General features: G+C 36.4%; 9 protein-coding genes and 2 non-coding genes across 11 annotated transcripts; 6 read left to right on the forward strand and 5 right to left on the reverse strand.

Moving 5' to 3' along the window:
* Positions 1–154: 154 nt before the first annotated feature.
* DET1 (acid phosphatase DET1) lies at positions 155–1129 on the reverse strand (the record flags this gene model as incomplete). The annotated part of the gene is made up of 1 exon (XM_003673966.1): positions 155–1129. The coding sequence occupies one exon, from the start codon at positions 1127–1129 to the stop codon at positions 155–157; it is 975 nt and encodes a 324-aa protein (XP_003674014.1).
* Positions 1130–1993: 864 nt separating this feature from the next.
* On the reverse strand, positions 1994–3715 carry DBF4 (protein serine/threonine kinase activating protein DBF4; the record flags this gene model as incomplete). Its single annotated transcript, XM_003673967.1, has 1 exon — positions 1994–3715. The coding sequence occupies one exon, from the start codon at positions 3713–3715 to the stop codon at positions 1994–1996; it is 1722 nt and encodes a 573-aa protein (XP_003674015.1).
* A 491-nt stretch (positions 3716–4206) lies between these two features.
* On the reverse strand, positions 4207–5028 carry CDC34 (SCF E2 ubiquitin-protein ligase catalytic subunit CDC34; the record flags this gene model as incomplete). Its single annotated transcript, XM_003673968.1, has 1 exon — positions 4207–5028. One exon carries the CDS (start codon positions 5026–5028, stop codon positions 4207–4209), a length of 822 nt encoding a protein of 273 aa, XP_003674016.1.
* A 1211-nt stretch (positions 5029–6239) lies between these two features.
* On the forward strand, positions 6240–7502 carry PST1 (Pst1p; the record flags this gene model as incomplete). The annotated part of the gene is made up of 1 exon (XM_003673969.1): positions 6240–7502. One exon carries the CDS (start codon positions 6240–6242, stop codon positions 7500–7502), a length of 1263 nt encoding a protein of 420 aa, XP_003674017.1.
* A 474-nt stretch (positions 7503–7976) lies between these two features.
* YOS9 (Yos9p) lies at positions 7977–10928 on the forward strand (the record flags this gene model as incomplete). Its single annotated transcript, XM_003673970.1, has 1 exon — positions 7977–10928. One exon carries the CDS (start codon positions 7977–7979, stop codon positions 10926–10928), a length of 2952 nt encoding a protein of 983 aa, XP_003674018.1.
* A 1385-nt stretch (positions 10929–12313) lies between these two features.
* Positions 12314–12385, forward strand: NCAS0Atrna11R. Its single transcript has one exon. It is a non-coding gene; the product is annotated as a tRNA-Arg (tRNA).
* A 22-nt stretch (positions 12386–12407) lies between these two features.
* Positions 12408–12479, forward strand: NCAS0Atrna9D. The gene has a single exon. It is a non-coding gene; the product is annotated as a tRNA-Asp (tRNA).
* A 213-nt stretch (positions 12480–12692) lies between these two features.
* Positions 12693–13254, reverse strand: UBC5 (E2 ubiquitin-conjugating protein UBC5; the record flags this gene model as incomplete). Its single annotated transcript, XM_003673971.1, has 2 exons — positions 12693–13092; positions 13208–13254. 2 exons carry the CDS (start codon positions 13252–13254, stop codon positions 12693–12695), a joined length of 447 nt encoding a protein of 148 aa, XP_003674019.1.
* Positions 13255–14552: 1298 nt separating this feature from the next.
* On the forward strand, positions 14553–15551 carry NCAS0A10810 (type I glyceraldehyde-3-phosphate dehydrogenase; the record flags this gene model as incomplete). Its single annotated transcript, XM_003673972.1, has 1 exon — positions 14553–15551. One exon carries the CDS (start codon positions 14553–14555, stop codon positions 15549–15551), a length of 999 nt encoding a protein of 332 aa, XP_003674020.1.
* A 1644-nt stretch (positions 15552–17195) lies between these two features.
* Positions 17196–18698, forward strand: NCAS0A10820 (uncharacterized protein; the record flags this gene model as incomplete). The annotated part of the gene is made up of 1 exon (XM_003673973.1): positions 17196–18698. The coding sequence occupies one exon, from the start codon at positions 17196–17198 to the stop codon at positions 18696–18698; it is 1503 nt and encodes a 500-aa protein (XP_003674021.1).
* A 525-nt stretch (positions 18699–19223) lies between these two features.
* RPL19B (60S ribosomal protein eL19) lies at positions 19224–19932 on the reverse strand (the record flags this gene model as incomplete). Its single annotated transcript, XM_003673974.1, has 2 exons — positions 19224–19791; positions 19931–19932. Coding segments are annotated over 2 exons (570 nt in total).
* Positions 19933–20331: the final 399 nt, after the last annotated feature.

Genomic DNA, 20331 nt, shown 5'->3' on the forward strand with positions numbered 1-20331 from the left:
CAGGTATTGGATTCGGACAATCCCAGATGTAGGTTCGGACTTTGACAAAAGAATTCATATTGGTTTAGCTATTACTTGGTTATTACACACTCTTGATAAAGAAATAAATAAAATGAATGAATGCTTTGTATATATTACTATGCAATGTCTGATGCTAACACCATTTAGGTAAGACGGTTCTTAAAACATATCCGTCTACCGATTCATCTAACTCCATGACCATCATACTACCATTTGGAACATTGGTAAAAGATTCAAATTCCTCGTATGTCCAGCGAAACCACTTCATCAGGAAAACCCTAGAGTAAATACCATGGGTAACGAGAACAATGACATCTCTTGCTTTTCGAGTATATCTCTCTTCAAAATGTCTGAATAGAGTTTCTTGAAAACTAGCCACTCTATCGTATACATCAGCTGCACTTTCTCCCTCTGGAAATCTAAAGAAAAAATGGCCATACGTAGCCCTTTTTGACATGACATCTTGCATACTACTAACTTCTTGAAAATTACCAAAATCTTGTTCCCTAATTCGAGGTTCATCCCTTACCCTATATTGTAAGTATTCTTTCGTTTCTTTCGTTTCAAAGTCATGTGTCTTGCTGTTATTTTCATACTGACCACTTGGAACACAAGGCCAAAAAGCTAACTTTTGCTTACCGCATGGCTTGTATGCATGGTCGTCGCAGACTCGAACTCCGCTATTTAAGTGGTTGTATTCATCAAAAACGTCTAAAATCCCCTTGAGTGTTTCTCTAGTTCTTCGATATGGAGACGTATAAAACACAATATTTTTATCTAGCGTCTTCTTTAATGGTTTGTAATGCTTTAACGGCAGTAGTTTACATTGTTCGGCAGATTTACCACCGTACTTCTTTTCTAACTCCTCAACCAGATCATCATTATCTGTATTTAAAACTTTTAGTAATTCCACACCGGCATTTCGTGCCTGTTCCCAACCGTTATCAGTAAGTGGGATTAAATGATTAGGTACAACCTCATTGATTTTTTTATCTTTGTTTGATTCACTTTCTCCGTGTCTTATTAAAATTATCAGTCTCGGTTTATGGCCTCTTTCTGGCAGTTGACCCGGTCCCGGTGATGATATATCCTGGCTAAGTGTGCACATCCTCAATATCTTAAGTTCTGTGTTTATGGTTTGTTAACCTTCCCTGTAAAAATACACTTCAAAAGTTTTAACATCAAACGAAAATTCCAAATTTTATATGGAGTTCTATTTGGTATATCAAATTTTCGTTTTTCTTTTTCTAGTTCCGCTTTCCGGTTTTTAGCGCGGTTAATTTAGTGTCTTGAATTGGTAATAGTTCAGGTAAAAGAGGGACCCTGAAATACTGCAAACAAAACAACTAACACTCTATTATTTTTTTTCCAAGACATGTTTTTTTGAGGAGTAGTATTAATACCGAGAATAACTCCCTTATATTTCAAACTCTACCCTTTTCCTTTCGGATTAACATTAAGGAAGAAAAAAAGCTGGTTGAAAACTCCGAATATTCACATATAGTTGTTTTTAAAGGAACAATGATCAAGCTTGAACCATTCCCTATCATCTTACAGTAACCGTTACCTTATATAGCTATTAAAATTTTATTTGTTTTTTGTTTATTTATTTTTTAGAAATTTGAGATTTCTGAAAATGTAATTTGAACTAAAATTTATCCCTACGAAAATTCATGGTAAATATCAAAACAACTCTTTGAAGAAAAGATGAACAAAATAATTAGAATAAGGAGCAACAAACCGAACTTCCAAACCCTTGTACTTACAGTCCAAACGGATATAAAACAAACCAAAATTTGAGAGATCATTTTTTTCTTTGAATTATTAACACAGTTTTTTGTTTTTGAATAAATTATGTTGATTACACAGTGACAGTTGACGAAGCTAGATATAAAGAATGATATACTTAGGGTAATCTATGAGATGCTATAATATATGATTTTCGTGACAAAGTTGGAAAAAAAATGGGGAATTAAAATTGGAATTGCAGCTTTTCGATTAAATAGTCAATGGATTCAAAATTTAAATCATCGTCAGCAAATTCCATATGCTTTTCAGATACAATATGATCTTCCAAAGATTCATATTTTACACGGCAATTTTCACAATACCCTGAATTATTAACGACTTTTTCTTGTGCTGGAGGAGGTTCTTTACCTGGAACGCCATCCTTAACATTAGTTTTCATCTTTGAGGGGACATCCTTGGTAGGACCATGACTTATAATTTTAGTTTCTGATTTGACATCATTGCTTGACTTTTTATTAACTAACAATGGAATTCGATTGACTTCTAGCTTTCGATCTATAACTAATCGATTCAGAGTTCTTATGTTCTTACTTGTAACCGTTGCCTTAGTTGGTCCAAGCCCATTGCCGAATGAGGTTGCCGCATCATTAGACTGGTTGACTCCACTAGCCTTAATCTCGTATGGAATTCTTGGTTGTCTTTTTATCGTACATAAATCATCAGGGAATTCTTCAGTTTCTTGTCCAGGTAGCACTTGTAAATTATTTTTCAATTTTGGTGGTGCAGGTACTTTTTCTCCCCACATTAATTGTTTAGTTGTTGGTAGATCATTAGTTTCTACTGCTTTAACCTGCGGTTCCCTTTTAATTCTCTGTAACCAGCTATCAACTAATTTCTTTGAATCCATGCATGTGTGGGGGATAAATATTAGATCAACATTTTCTATAGAGGGTTCACAATGATGCTGATACATTCTGCGTAATTCGAGAGCATATGGCTTATTTGTCTTGTCACGAGAAAACCTTTTAATGGCTCTCTTATAACTACTTTCATCGCAACTTCTATCACCAATAAATGGACATCTGCCAAAGGTTCCTATTTTCAGAGTTGGATAAGGTAAGTTATCATCCTTGTTCAATTCGTGTCTTTTCCATTCTAATGCTATGATTGGAGCCCATGTTTGCCAACTATCATACAAATAAACATGAGGATTTTTGAAATAGTGAACATCATCTCTTCTTGTTCGTGGATCTCTATCGCTAGGTCCATATTTTTTCTCATTTTGTAATAAATTAGATAACGTTCTCGTCGCAAGAGCTGTCTTACTCATATCAATCTTATCGATATCAACGTCCAAATTTTTTAAAAACCTTGTTGCCTTTTCATAATTCCAAACTTTCATATAGTTTCTTTTAGCTCTACGAAGTATATCTGTTTCAGGTAAAAGATGTATGTTGTCGGTATTCCGCCTAGTTATAACAATAGTACTGCTGGCATCAAAAAACGATGTGATCTGCGCACTAAGCATAGAAAACCCACATTTTAACAATTCTTGTTTCTTATCCATTTTCGTCTTCATAGATCTCGAAGTATCAAGTTCATCAGCAGTATCGAAGTATATCTTTGAATCTCGTTTCATGATTTTTTTCCAATTATTTTGCCACTCCAATAGATCAGAAGGTGTAACTTTTTGTTCTTCTTTCTTTTTGAGAGCATTTGTCTTAGTAACCTGAATGGCACCTTCAATGGATCTTCCCCTTTCAATCTTCGGACGTTTGTTATTTAAATCCAATTCCTTTTGCTCTAATCTTTCCAAAGAACGTTTCTTTAAAGGTGCTATGTTAAGATTCTCATTCTTAACTTGTGATATGACTAACAATTGGTTTAAGTTTGCGTCTGTTTCCTTTAATGGAGATCTGACAGACCGTTTGGCAGGAGATACCATGATGATGGATGAGCGACTGTTTGTTTATTGGTTATGGAACGATTGTAATGGAAGTGTTTACTTCGAGAATTAGAAATTGAGAAGAGAGGATAAGTTGGTCAGTCGGAATGCAAGGAATGTGTATCCACTACGGAATACTTAACTTTGATTTGTTTGTTAACTAAAATCAATATCTTTCGATAGTTAGTTTCCAATTGTTATTTGCTTTTGGCGTGTAGAGAAAAGTTTAACTTTTTTTGGCGTCTGTATTTTTTCTTGTTTGAAACGCGTTACCCCCCAAGTCATAAATGATCTGATCGGTTATTCTGTACATCCGCCAATAGATAAAAAGACAGCCTTATTAGACATGTAGCTACTTTGCGAAGCAACATCCAAGAATGATTCGTATGTTATTAACCGAAATAATAATAATAAGAAGTATTTTACACAAATTTATGAGTAGATTATATAGTAGGTCATGAGCGGGAAGGAATTTAGTTTAGAATAGGATATTACTTCTTGCCCATTCTCTCTACTTCTTCAACATCTTCACTTTCATCGCCGGCAGTTCTTGGCTGTTTTCTATCCATGACACTATCCGTATCTATACTATCATTGTCGTCATCTTCAAACTCAATATCTTCCTCTTCGCTGTCACCATTACCGTCACGATATTCATCATAATTGTAAACATCCTCTCCATCTTCTAGATCACTATCATACCAGAAATTATCGGTGGCATACTTAGCAGGTTCGGGTTCAGTACTATTTGTTTGAGACACGTATGCAGAGTCAGAAGTGGGCATAACGAATCCCACAGGGATATCTTGTTTTGATCTTTCCACTTCCATTTTCACTCTTTGTTTATATTGTTCAGGGTTCTTCCTATAATCTACTGCAGCATCGACGTTTGCAGGTGAAGAAATATTTGGATCCTCCAATAATGACACGATAGAAATTAAAACACTTTCTACCGTTTGTACGGGGGACCAAGTTTCAGCGTCTGGTTCATCAGTCATCGGATCACCACCTTGATGTAAGATCGATATACAAAGTCTACCATCTCTATAAACATTAGGATGATAAATTGCTGGAGTGAAACGAAACTGTGGTGGAGAAAATGGGAAATCCTCAGGAAATCTCATTTGTGCCTTAAAATAACCTCCATGATAGATAGAGTCCTCGTTGAGGACCATTACACCTATATTCCATACAAATAAGTTTGAATCATCATCTAATTCTATGTGAAATGATGGGATAGCTTTTTTAGGGTCTGTTAATTCTCTGTATTGCCGTAAAAGGAGACTAGCTGCCGTACTCTTTCTATTACTCATATCTTTTTTGTAAATGTGATAGTGGTGTACCCTTTTATAGTTTTGATTCTAGTGAAATGAATAAACGGTCGATATTAAACGAATAAAACGGTCTATAATGGGAAATGACTCTTATGGGGGTGATCAAAAAAAAACTGGTCAACTTCTAAAGAAAACCGATATGTGTACTTTTCTTAAAAGTAAAATATGAAACCTGTTAGTGGTTTTAGTTCAAGGTATAGTTCCCTAAATTTTGGTTAGAACTATATAGAACTTCCCTGTTCTGATATAAATGGAGTTTCTTTTTTTATGTGTTATGTGTGTACTTTCTATTTTCTAGTGCCAAAATGGATTTGTAATTTTTTCGTTCATTTTAGAAGCTTACCCGATCAAAAAATTATTTTTGAGCCGTTTCCATTGTTTACGTAAGCTTAGGAGTGATAGGTTTCAGATAATATTATGGATTTGTAGGAAGACACAAGAGGCTATCAAATCTGCTCTTGCATTTAAGTTTAGAGGCTGTTAGAAAAATCAAGTTACTAAAGAAATCACGTCCTGTTAACGGAGGGTTCTAAACAAGTTCAGGAAGGGTATTTAGAGACTCTGTTGTGGAGTGTGGGAACCTGCTTCCACCACCTGTCCCGCTACTTAGCTTATTGAAGAAATCTACATCGTTCAACCTACGTATTCTTGGGAAACTCAGCCATATATAAGCAAGTTTGTCTATATTGCCTATTAAAGTGCACATTGCGGGGAAGACGCGGCCTAATGGAACTAAGCACCAGTGCAGTCGTACTTTAGAGTGCAGTAACAAATCCACGTGTACCGTAAGAGGAAAACAAGACCACTCAAGCCCAAAGCTGATCAATGGAAGGATCATTCAACTCCGCAAACGTTGCATTGTTACTGTGCTCGTTTATTTTTAGCATCCATCCCATTTACCCGATTGGGTAATTTCTACACACTCGCCGACGTGCTGCAAATAATTTTCCTCGAAGGCTGCCAAAAAAATTGGAAATTGATCTTGAAATTTCCGTGCTGCGTTCCTGACTGAAAAATCATCCAGTATCGGTGTCTCAAACCTTCCATCTCAATTTTTTTTTTGCTATATATACTCTCTCGATCTTCGAGATTTGATTCAAATTGTAGTTTCTAAAGTCCTTCATCTTACCTCGGTATTTCAGTCTCAAAGACAAACCAATAACTTCATTCGCTTCATCTAATATATTATAATGCAATTCAAGTCTACTTTGACCTTGGCTGCCTTGATGGGTGCAACTGCCCTTTCCGCATCTATCCCATCTTCATGTAGTATCGGTACCAGTGCTACCGCTACCGCTCAAGCTGATTTGGACAAGTACGCCGGTTGTGAAACCTTAGTTGGTAATCTAACCATTACTGGTGACTTGGGTTCCGCTGCTTTAGCTAACGTGCAAGAAATTCAAGGTTCTTTATCTATTAACAACGCTACTTTGTTGAATTCCTTCTCTGCAGACTCTGTGCAAACCATTACTGGTGCTCTAAACCTAGAAAAATTGACTGTCTTAGATAGCGCTTCTTTCGGTTCTTTGAAGGAAGTCGATACCATCAATCTATTGACTTTACCTGCCATCTCCACTTTTGCCAGTAACTTACAATCTGCTAACAACATTATCATCTCCGATACTTCTTTGGAATCTGTCGATGGGTTCTCTTCTTTGAAGACTGTTAGTGCATTCAACATTAACAACAACAGATATTTGACCTCCATTAAGTCCACTTTACAAACCGTCTCTGACTCTTTACAAGTCTCTTTCAACGGTGACAACACTGCTGTTTCCTTCGACAATCTAATCTGGGCCAACAACATTACTTTAAGAAGTGTCAGTAACGCTTCTTTCGCTTCTTTAGAAAACGTTAACGCTTCTTTCGGTTTCTTCAACAACTCTATTGAATCCCTAAAGATGGTTAACTTGACTAAGGTTGGTCAAACTTTTACCGTTAACTCAAACAACGATTTGACTACTTTACAATGTACTAACTTGACTTCTGTTGGTGGTGGTTTCGTCATTGCCAATAACACCGCTTTGAAGTCTATCAATGGATTCCCAAAGTTGAACACTGTCGGTGGTGCCGTTGTTGTTGTTGGTAACTTCTCTGATTTGGAATTACCATCTTTGAAATCTGTTAGAGGTGGTGCTGACTTCGAATCTAAGTCTGGTAACTTCTCTTGTTCTCCATTTGAAAAGTTGCATTCAAACAATGCCATTCAAGGTGACAAGTTTGTTTGTAAGAATGGTGCTACTTCCACTTCTATCAAACTATCTTCCACTTCTACCTCTTCAGGTTCTTCTAAGACTTCTTCCGGATCTACTTCTGCAACTGCCACTTCATCAGACTCCTCCTCCTCATCCACTTCCTCTTCTTCCAAGTCTAAGGGTGCCGCTGTTGCCCAATTCGCTCCAGCTTCTGGTTTCATGGGTGCCGTTGCTGCCATTGCCGTCGCCTTATTGTAAGGGATATAATAAAACCAGATACTCTCCGTAGGCTCATCTTGATTCATTCATATGATCAATAAGATGGCTACTATGTAAAGTACAAGACTCCCCTTTATGCTATTAAGGTGCCCGCGATTAGCCTGCTACTCCATTCACTCACTAAGAAAAAAGATAACTGGGTACTGTTCGTTATAGGACTACCAAAATTAAATTAAACCATATTATATTCTACTATCAACTAATCAATCAATGAACAATTTTTTTTTTACTTTCTGTGTCTCGTTTAAAAGATGTATAAACTATCTAATATACTTTTATAAATGTAATAAAAATTCATAAATGTTAACTGATCAACTAATTGTACCTTTATTTATTCCTCCGAGATAAAATTCCAACTTCATTTTTTTGAAAAATTAAAAGACAGGTAACCTTAACTCTACCTACCGAAGCAATACAGACCAAAACGATAAAGGCAACAAAGACGATAGACATATGTGGAGCCGAAATATACTCACTTTACTGACATTAGCTACCACAAGCTTGTGTCTTTTTCCACCAGTAGCTGACCCCAGTGCATTCGAAAAATATGAAATAAATTATGTAACACCTCAATACTGGGAACAATCTGTAATGAATAATGAAACATTCCTAGAATCCGGTAAGATAGTGACAATGGGACAAGATCTAAAATGTTTTGTCTCGAATGATACTAAGATGTCCACTCTACAAGAATTACAAAGCGATAAGGAAAATTTCCAAAGGGTACTCAATGATACTTTGGATCTGGGTGTCGACATCGTTAAAGGTATACTACCAGATCAATGCATAGGATATAGAAGTGGCTTCTGGGCATATCAATACTGTTCCAAGAGACAATTTAGCCAATATCATGGGACACCTACACACCCAACATTAATATACGTCCTGGGGAGACCAGATAAGAGGGATTCAAATCGCCATTTTGAACTTTTATATAATGATTTCGGATATTATATTAATGAAGTCATTGGCTCAGGTGACATATGTGACTTGAGTGGTGAACCAAGAACCATTGAGGTTCAATATGTTTGTGGGTCCGCTGTGGGCGAGGCATCAATTCAATGGGTAAGAGAAGTAGCTACTTGCAAATATCAGGCGCAGATATCAGTACCTGACTTATGCAACGTGGATTTGCTGTCCATTAATGAAGATAAACACGCTGCAATGTCCATATTTTGTTCAAGATCAAATGAACTAGAACATGGCGTCGTTGATTTAACTACTTTGTATGATCCAATATTCTTGGGAAGATCTATCTACCTCTTAAGACCAAATGCCTTGGGAAATAATAAAAAATATAAATTAATGTATTCAGGACCACTACCTTCCGGAGAATCATGGGAACTTCCCAGCGAACATCTTTACAAAACATTTAATACAATATTTGGAAGAATGATGGACCTTCATTTGTTAAAAGATAGTGATGGTTCTATTGCTGAAATTGGAGACGCATTTGAATGGATTGCTGATATCGTTGATACTGATGGAAAATTTCTATCTAGGTTTAAAGTAAAGGAATCACCTAATGACACACTAGAGCTACTTTTATTTAAGAGTCTCCATTCTGGAGTAGATGGTAATTTTATCTCTTTCCAAAAATTAGGTAGAAAACTTAAAAAGAATAAAAACGCTCAAGCCCTTAATTCAAATGGGAAAGACATTTCCTTTGACTTCTCAGAAGAAAAACTCAAGAAATTATTAAGCAATGCCGGTGATTTAAACTTGGTTATGGTCGATCCTGTTTCTGGAGTCCAAAGAGTAGTTCATGATATAGATACCATATACGAACAGTTATTGCATTCAGGGCAAATTCTAGAAGTACTTGGAGATGATATTGATATTGAAAATATATTACAAATGATGCAGCTGGACGATGGAGAGCCAACTTTTGTTAAAGCAGTGGAACCTACCCAAGATGAGAACATTCCAAATGAAAACGAAAAAAGTAATATATTAATTGATAAAGAAGAGAGTGGAGAGAATGGCCAAAATGATGAGGTAGAAGCCACATTAGAAAAGAAGGAATTGAATGTTGAAGATGATTTTCTCGATAACAAAAATAACTTAGATAATCATGATCAAATAGCTCAAGGAGATATGGAAAACAACGGAGAAACATCACAAGAAAATACTGACAACCAAAGGGAGCCATCACAAGAAAGTACTGAAAACCAAGAGGAAACATCACAAGAAGGTACTAAAAACCAAGTGAATGCAGAGTCGCTGAATGAAAACGAATCTGATGTAACTCAAACAGAGAAGGATATCGAAACTAAAAAGGAAGAGCAGAAGGAATCAAGCATTGAGGTTAACATCGAAAAGGAAGAGCGTTTAGACGAAATTCCATTTGGACAAGCAAAGGAGGTCAAAGAGAATGAATCTAGTTTACCGGGTGACCAAAATGAACCTAGTGCTGGAGAAAATAATGATCAATATGATGAAAGAGATACTAAGACTGAAATGGATGGAAGTGTAGATCAACCGATAGAGGATGCATATAATAATATTCAAGCTGAACATGATGCTGTGAAACACACTATGATGGATAGTCAAGTAAGCTTCGAAGAAGATGCAGCAACTCTACAACGGAATACAGACCTAACGGACCAAGGCACCGACCCTGTTGACCCTGCAGCAACAAATGAAAACGTTGAACAATCTGCTTCATTAGTTGAAAGCGGACAACCTGATGTAGAAGGGAATGAGATTCTAACAAATATTGCTTTAGAAGGTTCTGAAAAAAATCAAGAAGAACTAAACACTCCTCTAGAAGATGACATACAGACCGAAAGTCCTGAAATAGAAGATGCACCTCAAAGTACGAAAGAAGAAAAAACTTTATCACAAGAACTTTCTCCTGAAATAACAACTAAAATAGAGATTGTTGCTGAGCCTGAAGTTCAAGGAAATGACGAGGTTACAATAACTACTATGCCAACTGATGAAGAATCTGAAAGTCAAGAAGCAAATGTCGTGAGTAACAATGAAGGGCACATAAGGACCAATAATGAGGACCTTACTGATGATTCTGACTTTGTACTAGAAGAGGTTGCAGAACATACAAATGAAATGGACATTAAAAATGGAGAGGACGATACGGATAGGCATGAAAGTACTGAAGACATTGTTTCAAAACCAGATGTTGCAGAAGAAGTGGAACATCCCGAAGTTCAAATGGCGTCTGATGGTCCTGTAGATGAACATACTTCTAATACTGGTGATGAAGATAGTGAAAACAATAAAATAGAAGACAATCACGGAGAAGATCTGAATAGTAATAGTGCAGCTGAAGTAAGACAAGATGAAACAATATCGACATCCAGTCATTCCATAAATGAACAAATTGATTCTCCTAATGAAGAGCAAAATGATGAAACAAACATTATTAAGCATGACGAATTATAGATCATCAGTACCCGAAATGATTCCACCATTTTTTTAGTTATAACGGTAATTAAAAAAATTGCTACTTATAAAGAAAGGCAAAAAATGTACGAACCTTTAACTTACACAGCATATACAATACGCATTGAGTAGACTCTAAAATTTAAGGATTTGGTTTCAAGCATATAGTTCAATTTAGGAAATGAAGGGACGTACTACGTTTATAAGTAACCCGGGAGAACTGCTGTGATATTGAAATCACCCAAAAAGTTATTAATCTTGATATACAGTCCAGACAAGTTTTTTTGTTTTTATGGCTTCCCAAATGTTACCACTTCAGATAGAGATATTACTTTTGTTACTTCTGCTTCTAAGACATTGACTGAAAGAACTCGTATAAGACCAGCAATGTCAGACAAGAATCTGCCAGCGACGGATGATCAGTCAGAAAGAGTAATACAGGCTCTCAATAAAAATGACAAGAAGTTATTGTCAACAATATTCATAGATGGAACTATTTTTTTCCAGTGATCGAGTCCTATTTTAATTTAACTACGGATAGTGCGGTTAAAGCGACTTCATTTGAATTAGATTTAGAATATGTTAAAAAAAACAGACCATTGTTGACGAGATATCAAGAAATTTTACCGCATAGTGATTCAGCAGTTGAATTAACAACCCCCCAGAAATCTGTCTAAATAGGCACGTCGAAATAGAAAGGGTGCGTTTAATACGGTAATCCAAACACGATAGTCGGGTAGTACCTCAACTTATTTGGTTACCTAGGTAATTAACCACTAGAATAATGGTTGATTTTAAAAATATGGAGTGTGGAGCTACTTCCTTTCTTCACAATCGTTATTACGAAGAAACACTGTTGAGAAAATGATATCTGGTACTCCTATTTGTGATTTCAAAATCACTTTTTATTGTCTACTTATAATTTTCAACTACCACATGATTTAGGAGCATTAAAACAGCAAGGAAGTGTAGAGGAATACACTGAGCTTTTAGAGAAGATGCACTTATTACTTCCTAGCGACCGTATGCTTACATTTTTTCAACATCACCAGAACGGTATCCTGGTTAGATTGTCTTAAAAACCAAACGCTCGGCTTTTTACGATAAACAATATATATAAAACATTTGAAATACTCAGAGTAACTCAAGGCAATTCTTTTTCGTTTGAACTTCTTTTATTGTAATTCTATAATCTTCTTCAAAAGAGTGGAAATAATGATAATGTAAACCCCCGGTAATCTAGATAGCTATAATCCTTCAAAACGTTGATCGCTTTACAGGTGTTGATCTCAGTTTTTAATCTTGGTTCTTAATATATGTGAAACTTAAGGGCTTTGATACCTATTCAAGGAGGGAATAGTTATCCAACGAAAACAAGAAAATAAGCTTGCGTGGCGTAATGGCAACGCGTCTGACTTCTAATCAGAAGATTCTGGGTTCGACCCCCAGCGTGAGTGCTGATTTTCTTCTTTCTCTCTTTCCGTGATAGTTTAATGGTTAGAATGGGCGCTTGTCGCGTGCCAGATCGGGGTTCAATTCCCCGTCGCGGAGATATATTTTTTTTATTTGAATCAAAGAATGACTTAATTTTTGACAGCAACCTGGAATTCTTCAGTTATACTCTGAGTTTAATACTTGAGATTAAAGACAATTATTAATGTTTATATAACTTTTTATATAAATAAGTACACGAGAACAATAATAACCTTCTTTATCAGTTTTATCTTCAAAGATCATTAAGTATTCTTTTCCCTTTCAGGTAAATTATACTGCATATTTTTTCGTCCATTCTCTTGCGGTAGCTTCGTACTTAGGTCTATCAGTCTTGTAGATATGAGCGATTTCTGGAACTAATGGATCGTCTGGGTTTGCATCAGTTAAAAGTGAGCAAATAGACAATAGTACCTTAGAAAGGGTCAAAGCTGGAGACCATTGATCCTTCAAGATATCTAAACATATATTACCGTTAGCATTGATATTTGGATGATATATCTTGGTGGTAAAGGAAATCTTAGGTGGCTTGAATGGGTAGTCAGTTGGGAAATGAATAGATAAGAAGAAAACACCACCGGCGTATGGAGAATCTGGTGGACCCATAATGGATGCTTGCCAGTGATATAGATCATCACCTACTGGACCAGCTGAACAGGAAGTTGGAGGATCTCTAGATGCATACAAATGTTAGTAATAGAACACGTTTGAAGGATAAAAAAATGGCAAGCAAAGTAGACCGGAAAAACGTTACCTTTCTTCTTGCTTAAAAATGTGATTAGACATACCTTCCCATATCACTTAGTTCTTTTGTAATACGTTTTGATGAAGACATTGTTTATTATGGATTTGCGGATTGCTTTATGACTAGTAGTCTTGACGGTGTTTATTAAACTCCCTAAAGATGAAGAAGCTCGAAAGAAAAGTTTGATTTTGGAAAAAAGATTGTTTTATAAATTCCAAATGGTGGCAAAATCGCAAAAAGAAAATAGGACAAAATGCGAGCGATTTTTCTTTTTTGTGAATATCACGGGGTGATCTTTTTGCGGTTACCCGCAAAATATAATAGGGACCATGGCGGCTAAATACCGCCTACGAACAACTAAAGCTATACAACGAAACGCTTTTAACCTCCTAGCACACCCAGAGAGAAAGAATTAAGGATGTTTGAGTTGCCACTTTTATTATTTTTCAAGTACTTTTCTAATAGTTGTCGTCTGGATCAAGAAGAATGAAAAAGTAACCTTCACACAATAAACATTTCTACCTTTCCTAAACCATACGAGATCAAGCTGCAAAAGGTTGGGGTGTTTATACTTCATCCCAGTAAGAATTGAGGGGAGGGTGGGACATGTCACTTGTTTTATTCAACAACGTTACAAAAATTTAAGGGAAAAGAGAGAGAAACAGAGTCTAAAACTGGGATTATAAGAATAATTACTATCTTTCAACTTTTCCAAGATCAAAAATATATCTGAACTAACGTCATCAGTCTTCAGGACCTAAGAAGCCCCTGGTTGATTGGTAGTTGTTTTGAACTCAGGCTAGACTATCTGCTGCCTACATTTTTCCACTCAGTTAATCTTTAAGGAATATGCCCATAGTCCTATCAATTCTGATGTGAGGTAACATTTCTTAGTCAGAATCAGGGGATTATCCGTGAAATTCGTTTTCCATCGCACGCTATTGTTCGTGAGAGTAGCCGTAGATTTTTTAGCCGACACAATGTTCGCGCCGAAATTTGATGCGGTATTTTATCCAACTATCATTTTGTTTGATCGTCTTCCAATGATAGTTACAGTTCCCATCAGAACATCACTTACGTTTTTCTATATTTTTGCTGTGATGTACGATTGTATGCAGATATAAGCTGCTGAGTCTCTTATTAAGCATTTCATTGTGTGTCGAATGCCCTACTTACAGGGGTGGCGTGCGTCGTTACTTCAAATTGAAGTCTGCAGGACCCTTCATTTTTTCTCAGATGGTATAAAGGGAAGGTCAATTCATTAAACTAATTGATCTATTCTATTCTTTTATCGTTTCTTTAATATTTGCTTTTTCCAGAAAACCAGTTTATTAAGACATAAGAAAGAAATAAATTAAAACAAACAAACAAAGAATTTTAAAAACAAAATGGTCAGAATTGCTATCAACGGTTTTGGTAGAATCGGTAGATTGGTCTTAAGAGTTGCCCTTTCTAGGTCTAATGTTGAAGTTGTCGCTATTAACGATCCATTTATTACCAACGATTACGCTGCTTACATGTTCAAGTATGATTCCACTCACGGTAGATATGGAGGCTCTGTATCTCATGATGAAAAGAATTTGATTATTGATGGTAAGAAGATTGCGGTTCATAATGAAAGAGATCCATCTAACTTGCCATGGGGCCAAGAGAAGGTTGACATCGTTGTGGAATCTACTGGTATCTTCAAGGAATTGGATACAGCTCAAAAACATATTGATGCTGGTGCTAAGAAGGTTGTCATCACTGCTCCATCTGGTACAGCTCCAATGTTCTGTATGGGTGTTAATGAGGAGAAATATTCTTCCGATTTGAAGATTGTTTCCAATGCCTCTTGTACAACCAACTGTTTGGCACCATTGGCTAAGGTCATTGACGAACATTTCGGTATTCAAGAAGGTTTGATGACTACTGTTCATTCTCAAACAGCCACTCAAAAGACTGTCGATGGTCCATCTCATAAGGATTGGAGGGGTGGTAGAACTGCTTCTGCCAATATTATTCCATCATCTACTGGTGCAGCCAAGGCTGTAGGTAAAGTGTTGCCTCAATTGCAAGGTAAGTTAACTGGTATGGCTTTCAGAGTTCCAACAGTTGATGTTTCTGTTGTTGATCTGACTGTGACTTTGAAGAAGGATACCAACTATGAAGAAATTAAGAAGGTAATCAAAGCTGCAGCTGATGGTAAGATGAAGGGTATTTTGGGTTATACTGAAGATGCTGTTGTGTCTTCAGATTTCTTGGGTGACAAGCATTCTTCAATTTTCGATGCTTCTGCAGGTATTCAACTTTCTCCTAGATTTGTGAAATTGGTTTCGTGGTACGATAACGAATTTGGTTATTCCACTAGAGTGGTTGATTTGGTTGAGCATGTTTCAAAGGCTTAGTCATGTTATTTCCCACTGACTTTTCCTGTTTTCACTTAGTTTTATTACATAAATATTTGATATATTTGCTAAGTATGTAGATTGAGATTGACTATATTTATGATAAGAAGATAATTGGATATTAGTTTTACATTTTTGAATTTTCGAGTTGATTAGGAGGAGGACAAGAATTTCAGGTACATTCTTTTCAATATTTATGTAAACTTTAGCATTAGCCAGCGAAAAACATGGCAAATTCCGATATAATTGCCAAGTTTATACACGCTGTAAAGTTCACCAGACGGTTTTTCTAAGAGAACTAGTGCAACTATGAGGAGAGGTTCAACATTCAGCTACCATTCCCCTGTGTTGTCCAGAATAAGGTAAAATCTTTCTCTGCAGAGACTCTGTGTGTCAGATCGTGGTCCAGGGCGCTCAATGCAAGCGTTCGATCTCGAGTATAATCCCGCAGACCCGAATCCCGCACCGCGTTGCAAACATCTAAACTTAAAAATTCGTTGAGCTGCGGTTACTCTCAGGGGTATTAACGTTAGAAAAAAATATCTGAATAGGAGTGTAGCTCAGTTCATAATAAGGTGGTTCAATAGAAAATGGAATATTGTGGAAAAAAGGAACCTGGATCTCAATAACTCCTTTTCAAATACTTATTACAAAGAAATGATGTAATAACGGAGTGAGAGGGTTTCCTCAAGCAATAATCCGAGAGATTACAGAGCCATATAACCTTAATCTAAAAATTCCATGTGCGCCCTGACATATGATCATTTTCCGTGGAAACAACTTTCACGGGTAAACTCAGGAGTACTTTGCAATTCCCAAACCTTATTTTTAACTCCTGAAAAGTTAAACTTTATTCAGATCATAACAAATCTTTTTTACTGGAGCTTCTGCGCGGTAATTTCTGTATGGTACCAGGCTTGAACTTTATCCTTCAATCGTTAAATCCCACGTAGTTGACTTAGGACTAAGGTCAAGAATTTTCCAAAAGTTTTTTCTCCTGGGTCGTCTCTGTGTTCCTTCTTCATACCTGCTTAGCTCAGCACAATCTGAGTTGCCTTCCAAACTTCCCCATCGGTACGAACTCAAATACTCGTCGAAGATTAGTCAAAAAGTTTATTTCGATCCTGGAGAAATAAAGTTAGCATATTTTCTTTCGGATATTTAAAAGTATATAACACTCCACATTGACATTTGATTGTACAATAAGATTCATTCTTCATTCATTTCCGGTTACATTGGACGGAAAGTCTTCTCAAAGGGACAAGAAGCTAGCTTCGTTAAAACTCCAAACAAATAAACAATCAACCAATAGAACTATCCTATTCGCTGAGTTAAAATTCAGAAAGCGGCAGTTGTTATTTATTAGGAAGAAAGAAAGGTTATATTAGATCTAGAAAATCTTCATTGTCAGTGGTCCCAATAAGCAACGCCCTGTAGAATAGAACGGTGTTACGCTGGAGGTTATCTAACAGAATAATTCAATAACACAAGCAACCTGGAACTAAGTCCTCATATACAAGTTCAAGGACTCTGATATTTTCGAGAACCTTGAAAGTTTTCATAATTTTAAATCTTCATTCTTGCAGCCAACCAACCAACTTAAGGAAAAACATTTATACACACCCAGAACTGAAATCGGAAACAATGTCGGACCCAAACCAGAAAGAAATTAATAATCATGAATTATCAGTCGGGAGACAACAACCTGGACCCAATTTAGTAAGTTCTGAAATCATGCCAGATCCTAGAACGGTCGAACCTTCTTTAGAGCAACAATCAATTGTTTTCCCTCTGATGTACGGTCATGACAAATGGCCGTATAAAGTTGAAAGTGCATTTACATCTGCTCTGAGAATCATAATGAAAAATGGAACCTCCAAAATAAAGTTGCGAACCAGGAACTATGGCAGAAATGAACTCATATCTCTTTATATTCAATATCATACGGGCGAGGTTAGAACAAAGAAACAAATATCATCTCACATTCAAGTATGGAAAAAAACGATTTTGAATAAAATGGCAAGTGATATAGCATTGACCACCATGGATACGGAAATTTTAAATTTAATTGAGAATGGTGCTGATCAAGATGAACAATCAGTTCATGCATTTTATTCTACTTTTGAAGAAATTATAGAAGCACTCTCTCAAAATAATTCAGAACAAATCCACAATCATCAAGATGGTTCTCATCCTGGGGATCAATTGCCCTACTACAATAGTCAATTTTACAACCGGAGCAAATATCAATCATACAATACTGGGTATGGTGGTGACATGATTTCTGATCGAATACATTTACCTGGTATTCCAGGTACTGTCATTCCAAATGGAACTGCAGACTTAAGATCTGCCCCAATGATTACCAATGTTGCACCTCAAGCTACCTATCAACAATTCACTTCTTATGGGAACCCAACAGAAGTTATGCCTTCCAATCAAGATCTGCCCAATCACATGCTACCATTTGAGAAAACAAAGGGATTTATATCATCGCAAAATGTAAACGACCCAAATAAAAATAATGATTATATTCGTAAACAAGAACACGAATCCACAGACCTGCATCAGGAGAGAAACAATGCAATAAAACTACCGCAATTTCAACCCGAATACTTTAGATCTTCACCTTATTCTCAACCACAAGTTCTACCTTTGCCATCTTCATCTCAATCCGTTGTAAATAATGGCACTGGTATTCATGGACCTTTTGCAGATGATAAACAATTGGGCTCTGGAAATCCTCAAAATCCAATGATTGTAACGCCAGCTTCTCAAAACTTTTATCAACTTCCGCAAGGTTCAACGTTTTATCATCATCCATATGGTCAAATGGCAACCGTTCAACAACCCCAAATAATCAATCAACCTCAAACTGAACAATATAACAGTTATAAGGTTCCCACATATAATGGTGCGAACACTGGAATGTTCCGACCCAGTCAAATCCAACAACCTTTAGTACCAGTTAACTCCAATACTCCTGTGCTTCCGAAGTTTTTAGACAGACCAATTGCAACTGATCCTCAGGCGAAGAGATCTAATAGTAGCGCATCATATCAAAATGACAGTGTAAATAAAAATTTCAACGAAAATAACAATTCCAATACATTGAATGATACTACTATGGATCGAGCCAGCCATTGATGGAGGAGATCAATTGTATTGCGCTGAAAGGACCTTATATTTAAATTTAAATAATATTATTATGCATTTTTTTTCGTTTCTTACAAACATTCACTTTTATACAACTTGCATTAATAATTAATTTATAAAAAGAAAATGCTGTATGCATATAACGCTAAGAACAAATAAAACAAACCAACTTTTGTCTTCAACCTTGTAGAAAAAATGTCATGAATGTAAAATAATTTAATGAAGTTGTTCTCAAGACTGCTTTCAATGGATGACTTACTCAGAAATGGTCTTGCTTAACAAATAAAAGACAGCAAACTTAATTCACAGCTATAAAAAAAATTATTTAACATGTGTAGGTAGAAATCTTAGAAGAGTAAATAAAGGGATTATTTCATACAATCATACAAAATAGTGGAAAACAAATGAATTAGATATATATTATATAATGAAAACATTAAAGTTAGTTCTTAATTATGGAGGCATCTACTATTTTTTTAATTTTTATTTTATTATCGAATTAAAGAATTAATAGATTTAGGCATCTTCCTTCAACAAAGCTTCTCTCTTTTCATTGATTCTTTGAGCTCTTCTTTCACGAGCAGCTCTGTTCTTCAATCTTCTAGCTTCAGCTTCTTCAGACAAAGCCTTTTCACGTTGAGCATCAGCCTTGGCTTGAATAATGTGTTCAACTAAAGCTCTCTTGTGCTTGAAAGCATTACCCTTAGCTTCCTTATATAGAACATGGTATAGATGCTTGTCAATCTTACCAGCATCTCTGTACTTAGCCAATAATCTTCTCAAGACACGTAATCTTCTAATCCAGACAACTTGAGATGGTAAACGAGCTTCCTTGGTACCCTTTCTCTTACCGTAACCGGTGTGACGACCATTTCTCTTGGACAAAGCATGGGCTCTAGTTCTAGATCTGGAATGGACGGTGACGGCCTTCTTAACAATGGTACCGTTCTTGACCAATCTTCTAATGGCATCTCTGGAGTTAGCTTGAGCCAATTCAGAAGTTTCATTTGGATCTAACCAAACCTTTCCCTTACCGACACCGATAACGGAAGCGGCAAGTCTCTTTTGTGTACGTAAGTTAGCCCTGTTTCAATGCATTGGATATTTATATGCTTATTGTTAGTTATCTTTTGTTCCTTCAATTATGAGGTTGCAGAGGGTCCTTGCAATGAAGACCATGTTCTCTTCCAACGGTTACTTTTCCAAAGTTCAATTTAACATACATTTTTACTGTTTCTTGGTGATCTTTTCCTTCAAGAGTTCCAAAAAAAAATTGCTTATAGGTGTAGTAGCTCTAATTAAGGCTTTTGTCAAATTGCTTGTCACTATGGAATAACTTAGTGAGCACAGTAGCTGGGCTACAGAGCATGGGTGAATTCGGTGAACCACTCACTCCATTAGGGTAAATCCAGTGCGATGGTCGTAGAATGGGCAGCTACAAACCGTAGACCGTAATGGAGGGAGCACCGTAGGCCCATTGCTAGGCTGGACTGGAACGTCCTAGGCAGAGAGGGATTTAGAAACTGGGGCCAATTGGTGGAAGGAGAAGCCAGTCAGTGGAGAAAGGATCTCGCCTTCCCAGTCGCCTCTGGTCTTTTCCGTGTTTACTTTTTTCGCGCTGATG

Source organism: Naumovozyma castellii, chromosome 1 (genome assembly GCF_000237345.1).
Source record: "Naumovozyma castellii chromosome 1, complete genome".
Classification (NCBI taxonomy): Eukaryota; Fungi; Ascomycota; class Saccharomycetes; order Saccharomycetales; family Saccharomycetaceae; genus Naumovozyma; species Naumovozyma castellii.